The 21,191-nt window shown below is 38.9% G+C and overlaps 1 protein-coding gene across 1 annotated transcript in view; it reads left to right on the top strand.

Annotated features, from left to right (window-relative positions):
* The window catches only part of LOC126427983 (mothers against decapentaplegic homolog 6), a 235,941-nt gene extending 229,296 nt beyond the window's left edge, over positions 1-6,645 (top strand). The window contains exon 6 of the mRNA XM_050089868.1: positions 1,457-6,645. Coding sequence (XP_049945825.1) covers positions 1,457-1,460 — 4 coding nt within the window. The 3' untranslated portion in view covers positions 1,461-6,645. The remainder of the gene's footprint in view (positions 1-1,456) is intronic.
* Positions 6,646-21,191: the final 14,546 nt, after the last annotated feature.

Consider the following 21,191-nt stretch of genomic DNA (forward strand, 5'->3'; position numbering starts at 1 on the left):
CTTTATTTGCTACGAACACTATTTTTCAAAAAAAAACCCCATTTTTCAACATAATGTCCATGTGTTACATGGGCATGTATGCCTGTATAGTACGACTCTGCTGGTCAATGTTGGAGCCAATCTCGTGCCACATGAATAACCTCCCCATCATCCACATACTGCTTCTTGCAGGGGGCGCCCTTCATTGGGCCAAACAGATAGAAATCAGAAGGTGTGATATCGGGACTGTAGGGTGGATGAGAAAGAACAGTCCAATGAAGTTAGTTCCTCTTGAATGCTCAGCCTATGTGAGGCCTTGCATTGTCATGTAGATAGAGAAGTTTGTTTGCATTTTTGTGGCAATGAACACACTCAAGTTGTTGTTGTTGTTGTTGTTTTTTGTTTTGTTTTGTGAGGGTAGCACAGTACACGTCAGAGCTGATTGTTGCACCATGACTTTACTGGCTGAAGGTGGTATTTTTTAAATGTATTCACATTGAGAGACCCATTAAAACTGTGCATCCCAACTATAAACGCACATCCCCACATAATTTCACTACCAGAGCAAGCCTTTGCCTTACTCAGAGCTTCCTTCCCATCCATTTGGTCCCAAGAGTTCTGGAGGTGTTGGTTCCACAGCAGCTACCGGAGGGGGGGGTTATAATTAAAGTGCAGCTACTCACGGAGCTCCAGTGTGGATATTAATTATAGTATGGCTACAAAACTTGGTACATACGCTATTGCCTTAATATGGAATTGATTAATAATGGGAAAAAAGTAGTTCCAATTTTGGCTACCAGGTGCAAAACTGGCACTCTACAGCATCTTGTTAACATTCCTAGTGCTCATATTGAACAAAATGTGTAACCAGCGTTAATAAAATTAACATTATGCTTTTCTCACTTGTTTGAAATTTTATGGACATGCCTTGTTCCTAATCGATTACATGTGGAAATAATGTGATTTGTCCTTTTTGTATTCATAGTTTCAGATTTGCATGTGGTGGCCAAAATTGGATATCCCCCCCCCCCCCCCCCAGCTTAAACCTGTCTGTATTAATGCATTAGAATATCTACAAGATTTCGTTCCTATACGATAATTACACCCCACACTGCACTTCTGTGAGTAGCTGCACTTTAATCATAACCACTCACTAGTTGCACAGCTACAAAGGCTTGATGAAATACAGTTCTGATGTTGGAGCTTTCATTTAGTGGATGAGGTGATCTCTATAGTGAAACACATAATGTGTTTACCACAAAGTAATTGGCATGAAGATCTGGTTTGGCACTTGGCTTAATATCCACACCCATAAACAAACTGTACATTCCAGAAAGGAATACATCCCTACTGACTTCTCAGTGTCATTGTTGCTCCTATTCAACTTTCATAAATAAAATAAGACAGAATTTTTTCATTCCTGTTACTTGAATTAATATTTTTCATAGCACTAATCACACGTTATCTTCTGTCACAGGTGATGACAGCTGCCAGTGGAACGACACACTTCCCCACTGTCGAACATCCGAGCGAGTGCACATCACGGCACGTGCGACTACCGTAAAGTGTCGAAGCTTCACCTGTGCAGTGGAAAGTCGCTCGGCGCGTACTGCCGGCGTATACCGCAAGATCGACAGGGTCCGGAGTCCTCGAGGGTGTCGGACCGTCTCTCGACACAAACGGTTCGGGCGACTGCGCGTCGTGCCGGGGGTTGCCGAAGCACCGACTCTCGTGTAGACGGATAAGTGTGATACGACTGCTTTGTTTTTTTTCGACTGCTGAAATCGCAGAACGAGGGTTGTGATCGAAAACTCAGGGATCGGCTCGGTGGTCGATAATTTTTGTTTTAAACCTTCCCCTCCCCTACACGCTCCTGAACATTAACGGAGACTGGACAGAAGAAAGACAGTGAAAGTGAAGCAGAATTACATAAATAGTGAGTATTCTTCAGGGGTGACATTGCTACTGTAAGCACTGTAGTGCCTTCCTCGACTCGTCGTGGCGGACGTCGAGTGTCTCGGATGTCTGCGGCAGGGCAGACGATTCAGTGCACACTGCCGGCTCTGCCCGGCACGTCTGACGCTGTGTTCTGGGAGGAGCACAGCGGTGTTTGTGCTCGTGCCAGGGAAGGGAGAGCTTGCTTTTTTTTCTTCTGCAAGGTGCCTTGTGATAGTAGTGCGGGAAGGTGGCGTCTACGCGAGAGCTGACTGAGGGGGTACCTCAGAGGGGCATCGTAGGCCTCTGAATTTCTGCTCAGTGTTTACCAGAGCTATTTTGTATATTACGTTTGTAAAGTATGGAACGGATTAAAGTTACGCATATACATATAAATATATATATATAAAAATATAAATAATATAAATGGAAATACCACATGTTATACATAATGTACAGTGTATCGAGATTGTTCTCTCCGGCTTATGTGAATAATTAAGCAGTTTGTCTGTGGTTTTCAGCACTATCTTGTAAAGCTGCAATAATTGACATTTTGTGGTCTGTTCTGCAGGCTTGTGCCTTTTTTTTTCTTTATTTTTCTTCTTCTACGAAATCTCTTTTACTCCACATTTTGTTCAAGTAGGTCTTTTTATTCTTTCTTCTGCTGTCCGTAAATCCTCCTGTATTTTATCCAAAGCGCTTTCATATTCATAAACTTGCTTGCCAAAATCTGTTGAACAATGTTCAGCTTGTTTTTCCCACTTTTCCACTTTTAGTTTGTTTCCTCTGTATCGAACATTTTATCTTCTTAGACTTTCGTGTAATTCCGTATTGACTTCAATTCAGGTTTCAGTTTTTGTGCTGATTCACACTTATAATTTTTATCATTCAGTTCACTTGCTTCCTGTCCATACGAGTCCATCATGTTGCGAAGTTTTGCCAGCTCGTAAGCTTTTTCTTGGGAGATTTCTCTGTGCTGCAGACTTAGAGAGTAATTTAATCTGTATATTCATATGTCACATATGAATGTAAAGATCTTACAGAGCTATATATTCAAATGTCACACACGAATGTATGAATCTCGAACAGGAGTTAAATTGAGCAAAAGAACAATTCAGAATTTTGAATCGAGCTGTAATTTAAGTTTACATACTTCCGTAATTTGTAAGACAGAGCATTTTTGTTGCTAAATGAAGGGAGACTGGAAGAAACACTTCAGTGGTGTCGTATTCCGTTGTGGTTTGTCCAAAGAATTTGTCTGGAGATTGTAGCTGAACACCGCTGGAAGACTACTGAAATAGACTCCACTTTCTAAAGCTGCCTACTGTGATAGCGCTGTTATCATTTGCAATTTTTTTTTACACAAGTTTTTATTTATTCATCAAGCCTGCAGCACAGAGCATTTTATATCTAGTCTGAAACACTGCTCCTCATCATGCAGTAAAACAAAATTAAAGATAGTAAACAGACGAATTCCTCACCGCCTTTGCCACTTGTGGCACTATACAGTTCAAAGTCCGGGTAACAGTAGAGAGGAAGCAAGTGCAATTCAGATAGGTAGGTAGGTGGCCACATGTAGCAGCCAGTAGGTAAATGTGAGCTGTCCAAAGATATTAATTTAAATATTCAGCGGCCTTCACTGATTCGATGAGCTTTCAGTGTAACTTTCCAGAGAAAATGGAAACTGATATTGCCTTTTTTTTGTAAAAAAAAAAAAAAAAAGAAAGTATAAATACGTGCAATAAGAAGAGTTGGCAATGTTAAGATAAAAAAGAAAAAAAAGCACTTTTGTTATCAATTATCAGAATTGTATTGTTTGGGATGGTTATTTGGTGAGAAAACAGTGCCTTCAGTGTTGTTAAAATATTAAACTTCCTTCAATGCTGTGAAAATAGTTGCTAGTTCTTCTGGTCCAACAAGATATGCCTTCACCATTTTGCCTTCATGTGATAGAAAGGTAGGAGTTACATGGCAGTGGAGAGAGAAAGTAATTTTGAAATTTTTGAAAAAAATTGTATTAAATAGATGACATAAAACTAAATTGCTCTTTGTGCCTGTGTTAATTTGTACACATTTTATTAGTGCCACTTTGCCCCTGAAGTGATGCTTATTAGCAACACAGTCAACATTGAAATTCTGCTGGCATCAGTATTTCAGTACATGAAATTACTAGCAACAGCACTTAGACTGTGTTCAGGTTCATAAAAAAATGAATAGGCTACAGTGCCTAAAACTGCTTAAAGAGGTGATATTTTATGTGTGAAGCAGTATCTCTTTCAAGCTTTTTTAAAAATACCAGTAGTACTAGCGGTGATTTTTTAAATTTTTTTTTTTTTTTTAATTCCGTGTGGAATTCGTTAAAATCACTGCTGTGCTTGTTGCCACGAGGAAGGATATTATGTGCCAAATATTATAATCAAAATTTTGAAGCAAATGTGCACCCCATTTTTCTCCTTTTTTTGTTATGTTTCACTGTAGTCCTAAAACCATTGACTTCATTTCATTGTATTCCAGTTTTGCCTTTACTTCTGTATGATTTAGCTTTAAATGGAAACTTGTCTGGTGGCTGTGCCTAAACTGAACTGACTGCCATAAATACGCACTGAAGCCTTTATTGGCAATTTGTAGTAGAGTCTGTCGAATGTAATTTTCAATCTGCATTCCGTGCAAAAGTGTTTCGTGCTCCTCCTTTCTAATATTGCAAAGACAATGAGCTTGTTAATGGTTTTATGGAAATGTTGTACTGCACATGGCAGCTTTATTGTAAAAAGAAATTTATTTAAATACCTATAAATATATATATAAATATGTATATGTAAAAAATATTATTTATGTGCCATTTTTATATTTGTATATTGTACTTACACATTCAGGGCAAGTGCGTGCAAAAGGAGGAGGTTGGTTGCAGATTTAAACTATTTATTTTCTTGCTGTTCCACAAATCTATTGTTAAATTTGAGGGCTCTTTACTGGTTTGTATTTACAAACACTGCTGTAGCCAACCAGAAACCATACTGAGAGTACACTTTGAGATAAGCCACACTACAACATGAAGCAGTGTCCAGAAATCCTGTTTAAATATACTATACTTGTTGGTTTGAAGTTTTGTGTTACCGATTTGAAAAACTGTGCCATTTGCGTAATCCTTGGGAACTCTCAATATTTGGCTTTAGCAATAGTGTTGTAACAATTTGTTTGGAAGGTTTTTACTCATACTTCATAAAAAATTGAATAAGAGGGGGGAAAAAACAAAAATTTTGTACGTCTATGATCCTGCATGGGAAACTTAAGGGCACAAAATGTAAGAATGTTTCCTGTCGACAGAAGCAGAGCAGTAATATTGCAAAGCAATTACCTGTAGAAATAGTATTATCAGTCTGGCATTTCTCTGTGTTGTATTGTGGCTTCATCACAAGTGTGCACGTTATATCAGATTTGCTTGTAACCTGTTCCTTAAAAATACAAAATACAAACATCTGCTTGAGAGTCAATGTACTTTGCTTTGCAGGTTCAATGTTCATGCCAACATATGGTTATAGTACCTCTGTGGTAAAACTGTAACATTTCTAATTCCTTTATACCTTTGGGCTACAGATGGCAAAAATTATCTAATTGCCAATATTTGGTATTTCTTGTACTCAGTGAGTACTATGAGGAGAACTTTTAAGGATGTGAACAAAGTAAGTTGCTGTGTCAGTATTAAAATGCCTGTTCAGCTGACAAAAGGCATGTTCTACAAAGGTGGATTTCTGAGGTTGTTATTAACATAGTTCTGGTAAAAAGGTAATTCCAGAGTATAGCGGGTACAACTCCTGTGTAAGGAGACAAGATAATTTCTTCTTAAAACTGCTTGTGATGCTGTGTAACACCTGTAAATTGTATGGTCTCTCATATATTCGGCTATTAAGAGATACAACTGTGTTACATTACAACACATCACTGTCAAAAATGGTTACTTCTTTTATTAAGATAGAAATTATTAAAAAGAAGATTTTTTTGTGTTTTTTCAGTTATATAACTGGTTGCAGAACTGGATACGGAGAAATTTAATACATTGATCTGCTGTTACAATGTAATTTGTACCACTGCAAAATGTTGTTCCTGAAAACTATAATTGTAAAGTGTTTTGTGAAATTTATGTAGTTTGTAGTACTCCATTTAATTCAATAGCAGGGTTTCATATTGAAAAATTCTCTCGTATATTATTGTGATGCATGTATATTTGATAAGGGTAACTGCCTAGTGTATATCGTGGAAGTTGTATGTTGTTTCACAGTTGGATTCCACCATGATTGTGCCCTGTTATGCTCTGGTCAATTGTTATTTCCTTTTGTACAAAACTAAAGCATTGGCATTTAAGATGAATTTCTGAGCCCATTTTCTGCATAAATAATGCACCACAGTAGAAATGTATTTTGATACTGACAATATTAGGATCATTGAATCACTTACTGTCTTTTGGAGATCGTAGCACAGCTGAGAGCTCTTCACTTACAAAATTTTTTCCTACATTACCGAGTATAAATTGTGGAAATTATTGAGACTTAAAGGTGACAATCAGATGAAAGATTTAAGAGAAACTACTGGTTTCTCATTTTTCTGAATGTATATATTGTACAAAAAAGTGAGTGTGAATGTGAAAATGCATGCTTGAAACAGTGGAATGATTTGCACTCCTTGGCAGGAGTGACAATGCCTCATTTATAATAAACATGAAGGAATTTTAAACAAGTGTTTTCATTGCTCTTAACCTTTCCTGAGTTTATTCCTGTAACACCTCTGCCAGTGAGAAAATAAAAACCTAGCTGTATACTCATTAAGTATACACTTTAGTGCTCAAATCTGAAAGAAAACAATGTTTAAATTATTGTGCACATGTGTCTCTTTAAGTGCATGTGTGTATATCTTGGGTACTGTGATGAGCAAGTCAGGTTATGAATGTACAAAGCAATTGGCACCTATTCAAGTGAAGTAGGATCCTTTTGAAATATAAAGTTGCAGAGCAGATAAATGTGTCTATAAAATCTGTGTTATAAAGCCCACTAGTAAATTACTATTTCAGATTAGTCCATGCATTTCCCAGACCTTTAATCACGTGCCAAAGCAAATGACACAGATGAAATTATCAAAAAAGATCAATATTGTATGAGCACACCTGAAGAACTATGACTTGCAAACAAGGATAAATTGTATAACTTCTGACTTTGAAGCATTTTTTTTCTAAAGTGTGTGGAGATCTGGTAAATTACCAGAAGCAAGTGGGGAAAGAACAAAATCTAAACAAAATTGTTTTTCAAGATAACGCACAGCAGCAAGCACAAGGGTGAAGCAAACACATGGATGGCAAATAGTAATAAGCAGATGAGTTTTCAGAAAGAGTAAAGTTGGCTAGACAGCTTAAATATGATTCTTAGCTGGCATGTATAAAAAAGAAATAGGGGAATCAATCTCTCTCTCTCTCTCTCTCTCTCTCTCTCTCTCTCTCTCTCTCTCTCTCTCTGAAAACAGTACACAAAGTTGCTGATAAGACTAATGGTTAGAAACCAAATTGCATTTTTTATTGATTTATTTATACATATATTCTATAGAGCACTTTATGCGTGTGAGATGCTAGGATTTGGAAAGTGAAGAATATATGAATGTTGGTTACATACAATAGAGTATAGTTAATGAACAAAAAGGTGCACAGCAAATAAAAACGTAAACTGGAATAAGACAGAAGCAAAATGATAAAATGTCATACACAAATTAATACATGTTATACAATACATAAACACTAAACATATATGCTTAAGAACTCTATATAAAAATCAGCTGATGAATAGAAAGTTTTATCAAGCAAACATATCATTTTATTTTTAAATAATAGACTTTTGCCACATAGGTATTTTATGTTATTCGGCAATGAATTACATGTTCAATACTGGAGTACTGTACACCAAGTTAGATTTTTGAGATCGCAATGATGAACGTTCCTTTCTTCTGTTGTGATCATGGTACATTTAATTGGGTTCATAGCACGCAAGATTATCAACAATGAATCTCATAATGGAGTAAATATATTGGGAAGTTGTAAGTACACAAAGTTTCTAAGCAATTATGACAGGACGTTCTCTGAGTACTCATCACATAATTCGGATGACCTTTTCCATGCAGAAAGGAAGGTTTCTTTGATGTGAATGATTTGCGCCAGAAGACAATTCAATAGAACGTAAGACTGAAAGTGCCCAAAGTAAATGACTTTGTGATACTGATGTCTTACAATATATGAGAGTATCCGAACAGCAAAATTAGCTGAGGACAACAGTTTTACGGTGCAGAGGATGTGATTTTCACAGCTGTCTTTGTGGAGGCCTTCGAATTTGGTGCAGCAAGCATACCTTTTGTATTAGCAGACTGTCAAGTACAATAGGCATCTCCTTTAGGAATTTGTGTTTGGAACTCAAATGGATATAATTAGTTTTGCTCAGGTTTATCAACAGTGAGTTTTCTTTGAGCCTGGTTAGGAGTTCTGAAAGTAATTTGTTGGCTTCAGTCTCTAGTTTGATGGATTGTTTGTTGTTTATCATAATTCTAGTTTCATTGGGAAGTTGCATGTTTTGTATGACCTAGGTAGGCCATATATACAGGGTGTTGAAAAAGAACTATCCAATATTACAGGTGATGGTTGTACGCATCAAAAGAAGAAAAAAATGTCATTTAACCATGGGTCCTACCCAGCATACATTGCGAAATATGATCAGTTGGTCAGAGGTGGTGGTCAATATGTTCATTCATCTCAATGCATCCCTGTGCCCTTCGGTGTAAGGACTCGTGCATTCTTTGAAATTGCCGCGGTTGGTTCTGAATGTGCTGAGATGAATGGAAGACATGACTGTGAAGTTTCTGCACGTCATTTATTGGAGTGGCATAGACCAATTGTTTCATGTGTCCCCGTAACCAGAAGTCTAGGGGATTTAGGTCCAGGGAACGAGCAAGCCAAGGTATGGAACATCCCCAGCCAATTCACCGGTTTTTATATGTCCTAGTCAGGTGCCAGTGCACAATGCAGAGAAAATGTGCCAGTGTGCCATCATGTGTGAACCACATCTGTAGTCTTTTCTGAAGTGGCTTATCCTCCAGCAAGCGAGGCAGCACATCTTTCAGAAAGTGATGGTAATGAGCCCTGGTAGCATGTATGGCTCTGGTAATTTATCGCCAAGAATGTCTACCTATACATTGATTGGGAATTGATCCTAATGCCTGTTTCTAGAAGTGCATGGGGATTTTCGATGGCCCACCCATGCTGATTATGGAAGTTTACAATGCTATCTCATGTAAACTCTGCCTCACGACTAAACAAAATTTGTTAGGCAAACTGTGGGTCTGCACTACACTGCCGCAAGAACCCTTGGCAGAACTGCACTCTGGCAGGACGGTCTTGTGCCCTAAGAGCCTGGACGTGGTGAACGTGGTGCGGATACGACGACTGCTCCGGAGGTACCACCTAGACTAGAAGATGACTAACACCTTCAGTTGCTGCTGTTTGTCACACACTGGTTCCAGAATTGTCATCCACTGCACCTAGAACACACTCCTCCAGTTCACATTTCAGACATGTGAACTGAACAAGGCCTTCCACTGTCTACTTTGTTAGGTACGGAGCCTCTTTCCCCAAGACACTGGAACAATTAGCTGAACATCTTAACAGATGGTAATCTGCATGCTGGAAATCTTTCAGTGTACAGGTTATGGGCTCTTTGATTAACTCCATCTGCTGAACCATAGCAGTAAATCATTCTGCCATTTTCCTTGTGGAATCAAAGTCCTCAGTTGCTAGGTTGCATCAGAGTATCTGCAAGAGAGAAAACATGCACTTTAAATGTGACCTATAACTAAGCAAATGTGGTGGTATGCACCCTGAATTAGGAGAAATATATGCAGATGTAAACAGTAGAATCACACAACATAAAGGGAACAACTCACTCAGCCCACTGAGGTGACTAATGTTTACATTGATACTGCACGGCAGTATCCTACCACCCTGTTGATCTCGGTAGGACACAGAGCCGCAGTGCAACAATGGTGCTTGTATCTGCAACCACATGTTCGTGATGTCTCCCCACCTCACAATATTCCATACCAGGGGTTGTAATTAATGTTAATTATTGGGTAGTTGTCTGTAGTAGGACAAGTAATTCATTGCTATGGATGACATCACAAGAGCATCTCCTATGTGAACACATACGGGGTGTTACAAAAAGGTATGGCCAAACTTTCAGGATACATTCCTCACACACAAAGAAAGAAAATATGTTATGTGGACATGTGTCCGGAAACGCTTACTTTCCATGTTAGAGCTCATTTTATTACTTCTCTTCAAATCGCATTAATCATGGAATGGAAACACACACCAACAGAACGTACCAGCGTGACTTCAAACACTTGTTACAGGACATGCTCAAAATGTCCTCCGTTAGCGAGGATACGTGCGTCCACCCTCCGTCGCATGGAATCCCTGATGCGCTGATGCAGCCCTGGAGAATGGCGTATTGTATCACAGCCGTCCACAATACGAGCATGAAGAGTCTCTACATTTGGTACCGGGGTTGCGTAGACAAGAGCTTTCAAATGCCCCCATAAATGAAAATCAAGAGGGTTGAGGTCAGGAGAGCGTGGAGGCCACGGAATTGGTCCATCTCTACCAATCCATCGGTCACCGAATCTGTTGTTGAGAAGCGTACGAACACTTCGACTGAAATGTACAGGAGCTCCATCGTGCATGAACCACACGTTGTGTCGTACTTGTAAAGGCACATGTTCTAGCAGCACAGGTAGAGTATCCCGTATGAAATCACGATAACATGCTCCATTGAGTGTAGGTGGTAGAACATGGGGCCCAATCGAGACATCACCGACAATGCCTGCCCAAACATTCACAGAAAATCTGTGTCGATGACGTGATTGCACAATTGCGTGCGGATTCTCGTCAGCCCACACATGTTGATTGTGAAAATTTACAATTTGATCACATTGGAATGAAGCCGCATCCGTAAAGAGAACATTTGCACTGAAATGAGGATTGACACATTGTCGGATGAACCATTCGCAGAAGTGTACCTGTGGAGGCCAATCAGCTGCTGATAGTGCCTGCACACGCTGTACATGGTACGGAAACAACTGGTTCTCCCGTAGCACTCTCCATACAGTGACGTGGTCAACGTTACCTTGTACAGCAGCAACTACTCTTACGCTGAGATTAGGGTTATCGTCAACTGCATGAAGAATTGCCTCGTCCATTGCAGGTGTCCTCGTCAGTCTAGGTCTTCCCCAGTCGCGAGTCGTAGGCTGGAATGTTCTGTGCTCCCTAAGACGCCGATCAATTGCTTCGAACGTCTTCCTGTCGGGACACCTTCGTTCTGGAAATCTGTCTCGATACAAACGTACCGCGCCACGGCTATTGCCCCGTGCTAATCCATACATCAAATGGGCATCTGCCAACTCCGCATTTGTAAACATTGCACTGACTGCAAAACCACGTTCATGATGAACACTAACCTGTTGATGCTATGTACTGATGTGCTTGATGCTAGTACTGTAGAGCAATGAGTCGCATGTTAACACAAGCAGCGAAGTCAACATTACCTTCCTTCAATTGGGCCAACTGGCGGTGAATCTAGGAAGTACAGTACATACTGACGAAACTAAAATGAGCTCTCACATGGAAATTAAGCGTTTCCGGACACATGTCCACATAACATCTTTTCTTTATTTGTGTGTGAGGCATGTTTCCTGAAATTTTTGCCGTACCTTTTTGTAACACCCTGTATACATACAGTATGTCCTACGTTAGAACGCATGCTTTAGAGGACGCATGGTCATATGACATTGTTGCCTTGCGTTGATGCATACTATCATCCTCTGAAATATTGGATAGTTTCATTGAACACCCTGTATGCACAAGAAACAGCAATGGACTGAGGACAGATCCCTGGAGGATTCACAGAGAGGATTGCCCCAGTTGGACCTGCTTTGCTGCCCTCTTCCAGAGCTACCTTCTGGTTCCTGCCTCAGAGGTAGTATTTCAGCCATTCTACCACTATAATTGCGTAGGCTTTCACGGCCAGAGTCACTCGACATAAAAGTTTTCTGGGTAAGGTACCGTGTCATAATGTAAAAAAAAACTACTGCTGCTGGAGAAAAACCAACATTTCGGCCACGGTTACAGCGGTTAGACCCAGAAGAAAGCCGCTGTAACCGTGGCCGAAATGTCGGTTTTTCTCCAGCAGCAGTAGTTTTTTTTACATTATGACACGGTACCATACCCAGAAAACTTTTATGTTGACCATTCTACCACGGTCTGTCTGATACTATAGTGGCACCCTCTGTCGAGAAGTATTTTGCGATTCACATAGTCCAAGGCCTTTGGAAGATCATAAAATATCCCAACAGTCTTCATTGTTTTAATCTAGGGATTCCAATATATTATTCATGAAAGAAAATACAGCTTCAGTTGTCGATCTAACTTATAGCATTACTCTGTCAACTTGTGCCTCTGTCGAATCTGAATGGAAAGTAATTGGCAAATGTAGGCAATTTGAAACAATGTTGGCCACACTAGATTTAGAGTCCCAGACATTTTAATTGCAGTTTGACGTTAAATAACCTACTGTTTCTGGTCAGATCGAGTTTCATTCACTATAATTTATGCACAGATTAAAGGATAAGCCACATACCACACTCCGTAGATATCCTATATTGTGATTGTTTGAGTGCAGTAATTTAACACTGATATGACCCAAAAGTTTACATGTCCCTCCAAGTGGATAGTCATATCTGAACAAAAACAATGTGAACAATAAATGTCATTTGGAAATAACACGGCTCACAGTCTGATTCTATTGTCACAGTAAGGATTATTGAAGATCATTACAGTTCATGCAACTAATTACAAGTTTGCAGTCAATCATTGAAATGGTCACTGAATTACAGAAAGAACTCCCAGGTGCAAAATTTAAGTGGTTATAATTTGTGCTAATTCATTTGCAGTACATTTTTAGATATGTATCTTGCTCATTTCATAATCTACCATAGCCTGGCTGAAATGATTTCCAGCAATCTCTCTTATATAAGATTACAATAATCAGCAATGCATTCAGCAATTGCTGTTTGCAGTCTTTTTACAAATTACAATTAAAGGTTTCTTTTTCTGAACACCTAGATATTGGAATAAGATTAGTTTGACTGAGGGCTTTTACACAAAACAGTAACTGCTGTTGTATTATGCCGTCTAATTTGCCGGAATTGGGACTCTAATTCAGGAACAATGTTTTAAATAAGAATGCTAATTACTCTGAAACTAAATGAGTTCAAAAGTTACTAAAATATTTACAGTATTAGCTGCCTAGATACTTCACTCATTTATATGTATTTTTGATTAACTTCATCTGAATGTTAGTTATTGGATATATGTTTACGTATAAACAATGGTAATGAAATTTGAAATTACTGGTATTTGTAATTAGCACAACTTTTAGGAAAACTAATTATACCAATGGCTTCCAACTAACTAAATAAAAATTATAAAAAAGCTTTTAAAAATTTGGGAAAATGAAATCATAACAGGGGGAAAGAGTCCACTTGCTTTGTTACAAACTATTTACTGTTTTGTGATCTATGCCAATGTAGGCTAGCAATCCGTACTGGAATGTGTCCAAAAATGTGAATAAAAAAGAAAGAGAAAAGCTTGATTCCACACGTCTATAACTCTGCTCTGTCACTTCAGTGTGCATATATTAGCATAATTAGTGACTGTGCAGTTCAGTGTTTAACATTTTCTGTCTGGTAATAAATTCTGGATGTTGTTTATTGATGACTGTGAGTCCTATAGCTGTTCACACATTACAAAAGCATAAAGACAGCTTTTACAGTTAAGATAAAGATAAGATGCAATTTAAATGTATGAGGGTCACTCCAAAAGAAATGCACACTATTTTTTTTAAATCCATCTTTTATTCTACATGTTTGAAAGTTTTACAGTGTGTAACTACATCCTTTAGGAACAATATTTTCATTTCTCCACATAATTTCCATCTCTCTCAACTGCCTTACGCCATCTTGGAACCAGCGCCTGTATACCCGCATGGTGAAATTCTGGGCCAACCTGTTGGAGCCACTGTTTGGCAGCGTGCACAAGGGAGTCATCATCTTCAAACCTTGTTCCACGAAGAGAGTCTTTTAGTTTCCCAAAGAGGTGATTGTCACATGGAGCGAGGTCAGGACTGTAAGGCAGGTGTTTCAGTGTTGTCCATTGTGATTGCTTCCACGGTTTTTTGACTGACATGTGGCCGTGCATTATCATGCCACAGCAAAATAAACATCCTGCTTTTGCCGATGTGGTCGAACACGACAGTCGAGCTTGAAGTTTCTTCAGTGTCGTCACGTATGGATAAGAATTTATGGTGGTTCCACTTTGCACGATATCCACAAGCAAGAGTCCTTTGGAATCGAAAAACACCGTAGCCATAACTTTTCCAGCAGAAGGTGTAGTTTCGAATTTTTTTTTCTTGGGTGAATTTGCATGATGCCACGCCATTGATTGCCTCTTCGTCTCTGGTGAAAAATGATGGAGCCAAGTTTCATCACCTGTCACAATTCTTCCAAGAAAATCATCTCCACCATTCTTGTATTGTTCCAAAAGTTCGCTGCATACTGTTCTTTTTTTGTTTCTTTGTGAGCCACTGTCAACATCCTGGGAACCCACCTGGCACAAACCTTTTTTAACATAAACACTTTCAGTATTCTGCAAACACTTCCTTCCCCTATCCCAATGTATCGTGACAATTCGTTCACTGTGATGTGTCTGTCAGCAGTCACTAATTCATTAACTCTCTGCACATTGTCCGGAGTGTGTGCAATACGAGGCCAATCCTCAACATTGCCGTGCCCACTTTCATCACGTAACCTGCTTGCCCACCGACTAACTGTACTGCAATTGACAGCAGTGTCTCCGTACGCCTTTTTCAACCTCTTGTGGATGTTTCTCACTGTATCGTTTTCACAGCACAGGAATTCTATGACAGCACGTTGCTTCTGACGAACATCTAGTGTAACAGCCATCTTGAAGACATACTGTGAAGGCGCCACTCACGGGAACAGGTCGAACTAAGTTTGAAAACAAGCAGGAAGGATGTATTTACACACTGTAAAACTTTCACACATGCAAAATGAAAGCTGTATTTTTACAAAAATAGTGTGCATTTCTTTTGGAGTGACGCTCGTACAGGTGGCTATAATTAAACTTTTGGTACTTGAGCCGGTGTAGATGGAAAACTGTTTACCATATGAGTACCAAACTTCATAGGAATGATGTTCCGACTGTGCACTGCAGGGTTAAAGTTGGTGTCATGACTTGCCTGTACTGGTGCGGTGATGTAGGGCTGAAATGTAAGCATCAGTGTGCATTGTAGTTGCAGACAGTCAACACGGGTCTGGACAAAGTGAGCAGAGCTTTACTGATAGAGCTGTTTTATGAAAATAACAGGAATGGTGCTGCCGCTCTTAGTGAATATCAACACATTAAAGAAATACGGAGCAGTTTTGTTTCCACACCGGTGTTGAAGAACATGATTTGGATGTTCATAATTGCCACTTTTGAGGATCACCACGACCAACAAAAGTTACCCAGTACAGTGAATGCATAACTGTGTGGTGTGGCTTCATGGCACAGTTAACAATTGGCCCATTTTTCTTTGAGGAACTTGGGCCCTAAGGACCGAGGGCATTCAGTGCGCACAGCATATATTACTGTGATCTGCTTCTCCAACATGTGATTCTTGCTCTACAGGAGAGAGATGATTTCGACTTAAGGGGACCGCACCGTGGTTCAGGTCGAAAAAAATCGATTTTTGGTTTTCATCATATTTCAGTAGACCAAGGTTTTATTTAAGTACTCTGAAAAGGATTTTGCTGAAAAAAATTTGAAAAACTGACTGCAATATTAGAGAAAGCTGTATGTGAAGTGAGTGAGGGAATCATGAAACTGGCTGCTAGGGAAGCAGTGGAAGAAAATGATGGATGTTCAGATATTGCAGTTGCACTTGATGGAAGTTGCCAGAAAAGAGGAGATACTTCTCTGAATGGAGTAGTGAGTGCCACGAGTGTAGACACCGGTAAAGAATTAGGTGTGGAGCTAATGTCTAAATATTACAGATGTTGTAAAGTCAATGAACATAAAGTTGCAGAAAAGAGGAGATACTTCTCTGAATGGAGTAGTGACTGCCACGAGTGTAGACACCGGTAAAGAATTAGATGTGGAGCTAATGTCTAAATATTACAAATGTTGTAAAGTCAATAAGCATAAAGAACACAACTATGTGGCTAATTTTAGAGGAACAAGTGGGGGTATGGAAGTTCTTGGAGTACAACAAATATTTCATCGCTCTGTAGAAACAAGAGGCGTACGGTACACAAAATATTTGGGCGATGGTGACAGTAAGGCATACAACAATGTGGTGAACTCTAAGCCATATAGAGATGCCATTATTAGCAAAATAGAATATGTAGGTCATGTTCAAAAACGTTTGGCAACAAGGCTGAGAAAACTTAATTGTAAGATGGAAAATTGTTGACCGGACAAGGTCGGTTAACTAAAACTGAAATAGAAAACTTGCAGGTATACTATGGGCAGGCAATTAGGAGAAATAAAGAAAATCTGGAGGCAATGAAGAGAGATGTTTGGGCCATATTCTTCCATAAGTCCTCTACTGATGATAAGCCATGTCATGGATTGTGCCCATCAGGAGAAAATTCGTGGTGCAAATACAATAGGGCTCAGGCAACTGGGGAATCGTATTCGCACCAGCATTCTCTTCCTGCTGCTATTATTACAGCAATTAAACCTATTTTCAGAGACTTGGCTCATCCTGATCTTCTAAGGAAATGTCTGCATGGACAGACAAAGAACCCAAATGAATGTTTCAACAGAATTATTTGGAACCGCCTTCCTAAAATTATATTGGTAGGCATGCATACAATGGAACTAGGAGTCCATGATGCTGTTATTACATTCAGTTGTGGTAATATTGGAAAGTGTTGGGTACTGAAAAAGCTGGTAATTAATCCTGGTGAACATATGAGCAGTGGGGTGCAACATTGCGATAAAATGAGGATAGCCGATGCAGACAGGTCTGCATCTAATATGGCCAAGAAAGCAAGACAAACATCCAGAATCTGGAAGACCTGCTAGAGGCCAAATAAGGGCCATCATATGCAGAAGGATAGTTTTAATTAACTGTAAGTAACAAATTTCCAAAGTTTTTTCTTTAAGTCAATTTCCCGCAAACTAAAATTTTCAGTACATATGCCCCATTATATCAGAAACTATCATAGATAAATGAATGAAATTTTCAGAGACTCTGCATAACATATAAAGCTATTCCCCCACTAGGAAGTTCACAAAAAAATATTTTCTGCAGAAAAAACTTAATATTTTTTGTTAATAAACTTAAAAAAGTGTTTCTTAAAAATTATAAATTGGATAAAGTAGATTTTACTACAGTTGACTCTGTTAGCATCATATAACATACAGGAAAAATATTAAGGTCCTGCGTCAAATAGTTTTTTTCAGAAATGGCTCAAATACTTGCCTAAATTAACATGGGTTAGATAGGCAGGGTGTGGTCCCCTTAAACTGTTCTGATGCATGATGGAACTCATAAGGTCTTTCAGATACTCTGTAACACATTTGGAGAAAACTGGATCTATGGCTGATCATTCCAAACTGTGTGGCCACAAGATTGCCAGACTTGAACCCGTGTGATTTCTGGCTGTTGGGTTACCTGAAGGACACGTCGTATCAACGGGACACTAACACACGTCGTAGGTTGAAGGTGACCGTAGTGAGGGAGGCGGCCAACATCCCACCTGAGATGTTTCACGCAGCAATAGACCAATCTCTAGAGTGGTTCCAGGCTGTCGTGGATGCGGACGGTCGTCACATTGAGCAATGTTTGTAACCTGGAATGCAAACATGGTACACAATTAACAAATGTTACTGTCTCATGTGAAAACTAAAAGATGTTTCTGTCACTGGTTTATTTGTTATTTCTCTTCTGCTTGTCCTTACAAATGTTCCCATGTAGTCTTGTTGTCCGAACGACCACTCGTTTTATATGGGGGCTCTCTCAAGTAGAGAAAGTTTAATTATAATGACTCTGTGCTATCTGTGTCCATCACTTGCAATTTAATCTGCAGTTTCTAATTGACAGTGTATTATTGTCATTCTTACATGGGTTTTAAATTGCTTCATGGCTTGAAACTCACTGGCAGGTTAAAACTATGCTGGACTGGGGTTCTTACAGAGTGAGCTATCAAGGCAAGATTTGAAACCTCTCCTCACAATTTCAGTTCTGTCAGTATATCTCTCTTTTCTACACCCCAAAGCAACTCTCCTGCAAATTTTGTTGTACTAGCATCATCCCTTTTGTACCTTTTCTGCCACAGATGCTAATGAACCACAATATGGAGTGTGGATGCCATTAATGCTGTGTTATTTTTGTGTGGCAGGTAATATTTTAAATTTAAAAGCTGTACAATATCACAGAATGTACCAGCAGAAGAGATTTATTTTTTTGTCTACCAGTAAAACCATAAAAATCATTAGCTCACTGAAATGCACTTCTGGCTATGGTATATTTCAACCAAAGTACTGAAATCTTGTGGCTAGCTGGTAGCAACCCCCCCCCCCCCCCCCTCCCCCACTCACCCCGCTTCACTCTCACTCTACACTTGTCTTTGTGATCAGTCAATGTCCGTTTTCTGAAAGACTGAAATACGCAATCCTAACTCCTGTTAGTCAAGATGAGTGAGCATTCATTCTATATATAAAAAAAATAAATAAAAAGAAAGAGAGAGAGAGAGAAAGAGAGAGAGAGAGGTAAAGAAAGCACTACCACTTTTTTGACAGCCTCTTAACAACTAGTCCTTCTGACTCCCAAAAAGGACCATCTCCAAAGAAAGCAATATTTGGCCACTAAAACTTGGTTCTGGTAGTACGAAGCAAGAAAAATACCCTGATGATATTTACTGTGTTCTTACCAAGGCCTTTGATTATGTAGACTCCAACAAACAAGTAAACCTCTCGATTCTTTAAGATATAAAACTCCGATGTACAAAACAGCTTCAGACTTCTGATTACTTCGCAAATGAGTTAAAGTGTTAAATATCTGACATTGAGGCATATAAGTGAGGGACAAATTAGGAAAGTTTGAAATGATGCTTAACACTCATTGGAAATTATAAGTGCTTTTATTTTAAAACACTGTATGAGCATAGTATGGAAATTAAAGAGGATGTAGATGAATATGGAATGGGAGATATGATACTGCATGAAGAGTATGACAGAGCACTGAAAGACCTGAGTCGAAACAATGTCCCAGGAGTAGACAACATTCCATTAGAACTACTGATAGCCTAGGGAGAGCCAGCCATTACAAAACTCTACCATCTGCTGGACAAGATGTATGAGGCAGGCGAAATACCCTCAGACTTAAAGAACAATATAATAATTCCAATTCCAAAGAAAGCAGGTGCAGACAGGTGTGAAAATTACTGAGCTATCAGTTTAATAAGTCACAGCTGCAAAATACTAGCATGAATTCTTTACAGAAGCATGGAAAAACTGGTAGAACACAACCTCAGGAAAGATTCTGGAGAAATGCAGGAACACGCAAAGCAATACTGACCCTACGACCTCTCATGGAAGACTTAATGAAAAACAAACCTATGCTTATAGCATTTGTAGGCTCAGAGAAAGCTTTTGACAATGTTGACGAGAATAGTCTCTTTCAAATTCGAAGGTGGCAGGAGGAAAATGTAGGGAGCAAAAGACTTTATAACTTATACAGAAACCAGATGGTAGTTATAAGAGTTGAGGGGCATGAAAGGGAAGTGAGACAAGGTTGTAGCCTATCCCTGATGTCATTCAATCTGTATCAACGAGCAAAGGAGACAAACGAAAAATTTGGAGTATGAATCAAAGTCAAGGGAGGATATTAGATGAACATCAACAAAAGTAAAACAAGGATAATGGAAAGTAGTCAAATTAAATGAGATGATGCAAGGATATAAAATGCAGACTGGCAATGGCAAGAAAAGTGTTTCTGAAGAAAAGAAATTTGTTAACATCAAGTACAGATTTAAGTGTCAGAAAGTATTTTCTGAAAGTAGAAAGCAGTTTAGATAAGAAGAGAATAGAAGCTTTTGAAATGTGGTGCTACAGAAGAAAGCTGAAGATTACATCATGTAACTAATGAGGAGGTAGTGAATAGAATTGGGGTGAAAAGAAATTTGTGGCATAACCTGACTGGAAGAAGGGATCAATTGGTAGGAAGCATTCTGAGACATCAAGGGATCACCAATTAGTACTGGAGGGAAGCATGGGAGGGAGACCAAGAGATGAATAAAGTAAGCAAATTCAGAAGGATGTTGGTTGCAGTAGTTACTTAGGGATGAAGAGGCTAGCACAGGATAGAGTAGCATGGAGAGCTGCATCAAACCTGTCTTCAGAGTGAAGACCACAACATTACATGAACGTAGTCTGCACATTTACACTTAATTTTAAACAAAAATTACTTTTTAATGAATCCAATATTTGTGATGTCATACCTCCTGAATTATGTGTCATACAATGATATAATTTTCCAAATACATCCAGTGGTATATGTGGATACTGTCTCCAAAATGTGTTGCAAATATAATTAGTAGTAAAGAAGTAATAAATTAAAATGTCATGCCCAATACAGCAGTTTTACTGCATAAACAGTTAAAGTACCATATATGGAGTGATAAATTTTTTTCCCTTCATCATTTTGGGGCAGTTGGAAGTGAGGAAAAGTTTTGTTAAGATTTGAAATTGTGTGAAACGTTTGTTGCAAATCTCAAATGGGTGTTTGTATGCGGTGAGTTATGGTGCCTCAATACATACAAGCAGTTTCCAACTTTAATATTTGTCTCACTGTGTTGAATGTTTAACGTAAAAATATGCCTCTTAATCCAGACCTGCCTGCTGTCCTTCTATAAGGACAATCATAATGTTGGTAAATTTTATTATTTAATGCAGGTTCTACTTTTGCAAACAGTTGGCACATGTTGTAATCTCAGCTAGGCATTTTGAAGGTGTGATTTGCTTGAGTTTTGCAGTCTTGGAAGTAACCACTGATGTGAATAAACCATCTGTTGGTGACCTTTTCAAAACGGTTTTTTGCCACATCATATGACTCGAGAGGAAAGTTTTTACT

Source organism: Schistocerca serialis, chromosome 12 (assembly GCF_023864345.2).
Source record: "Schistocerca serialis cubense isolate TAMUIC-IGC-003099 chromosome 12, iqSchSeri2.2, whole genome shotgun sequence".
NCBI lineage: Eukaryota > Metazoa > Arthropoda > Insecta > Orthoptera > Acrididae > Schistocerca > Schistocerca serialis.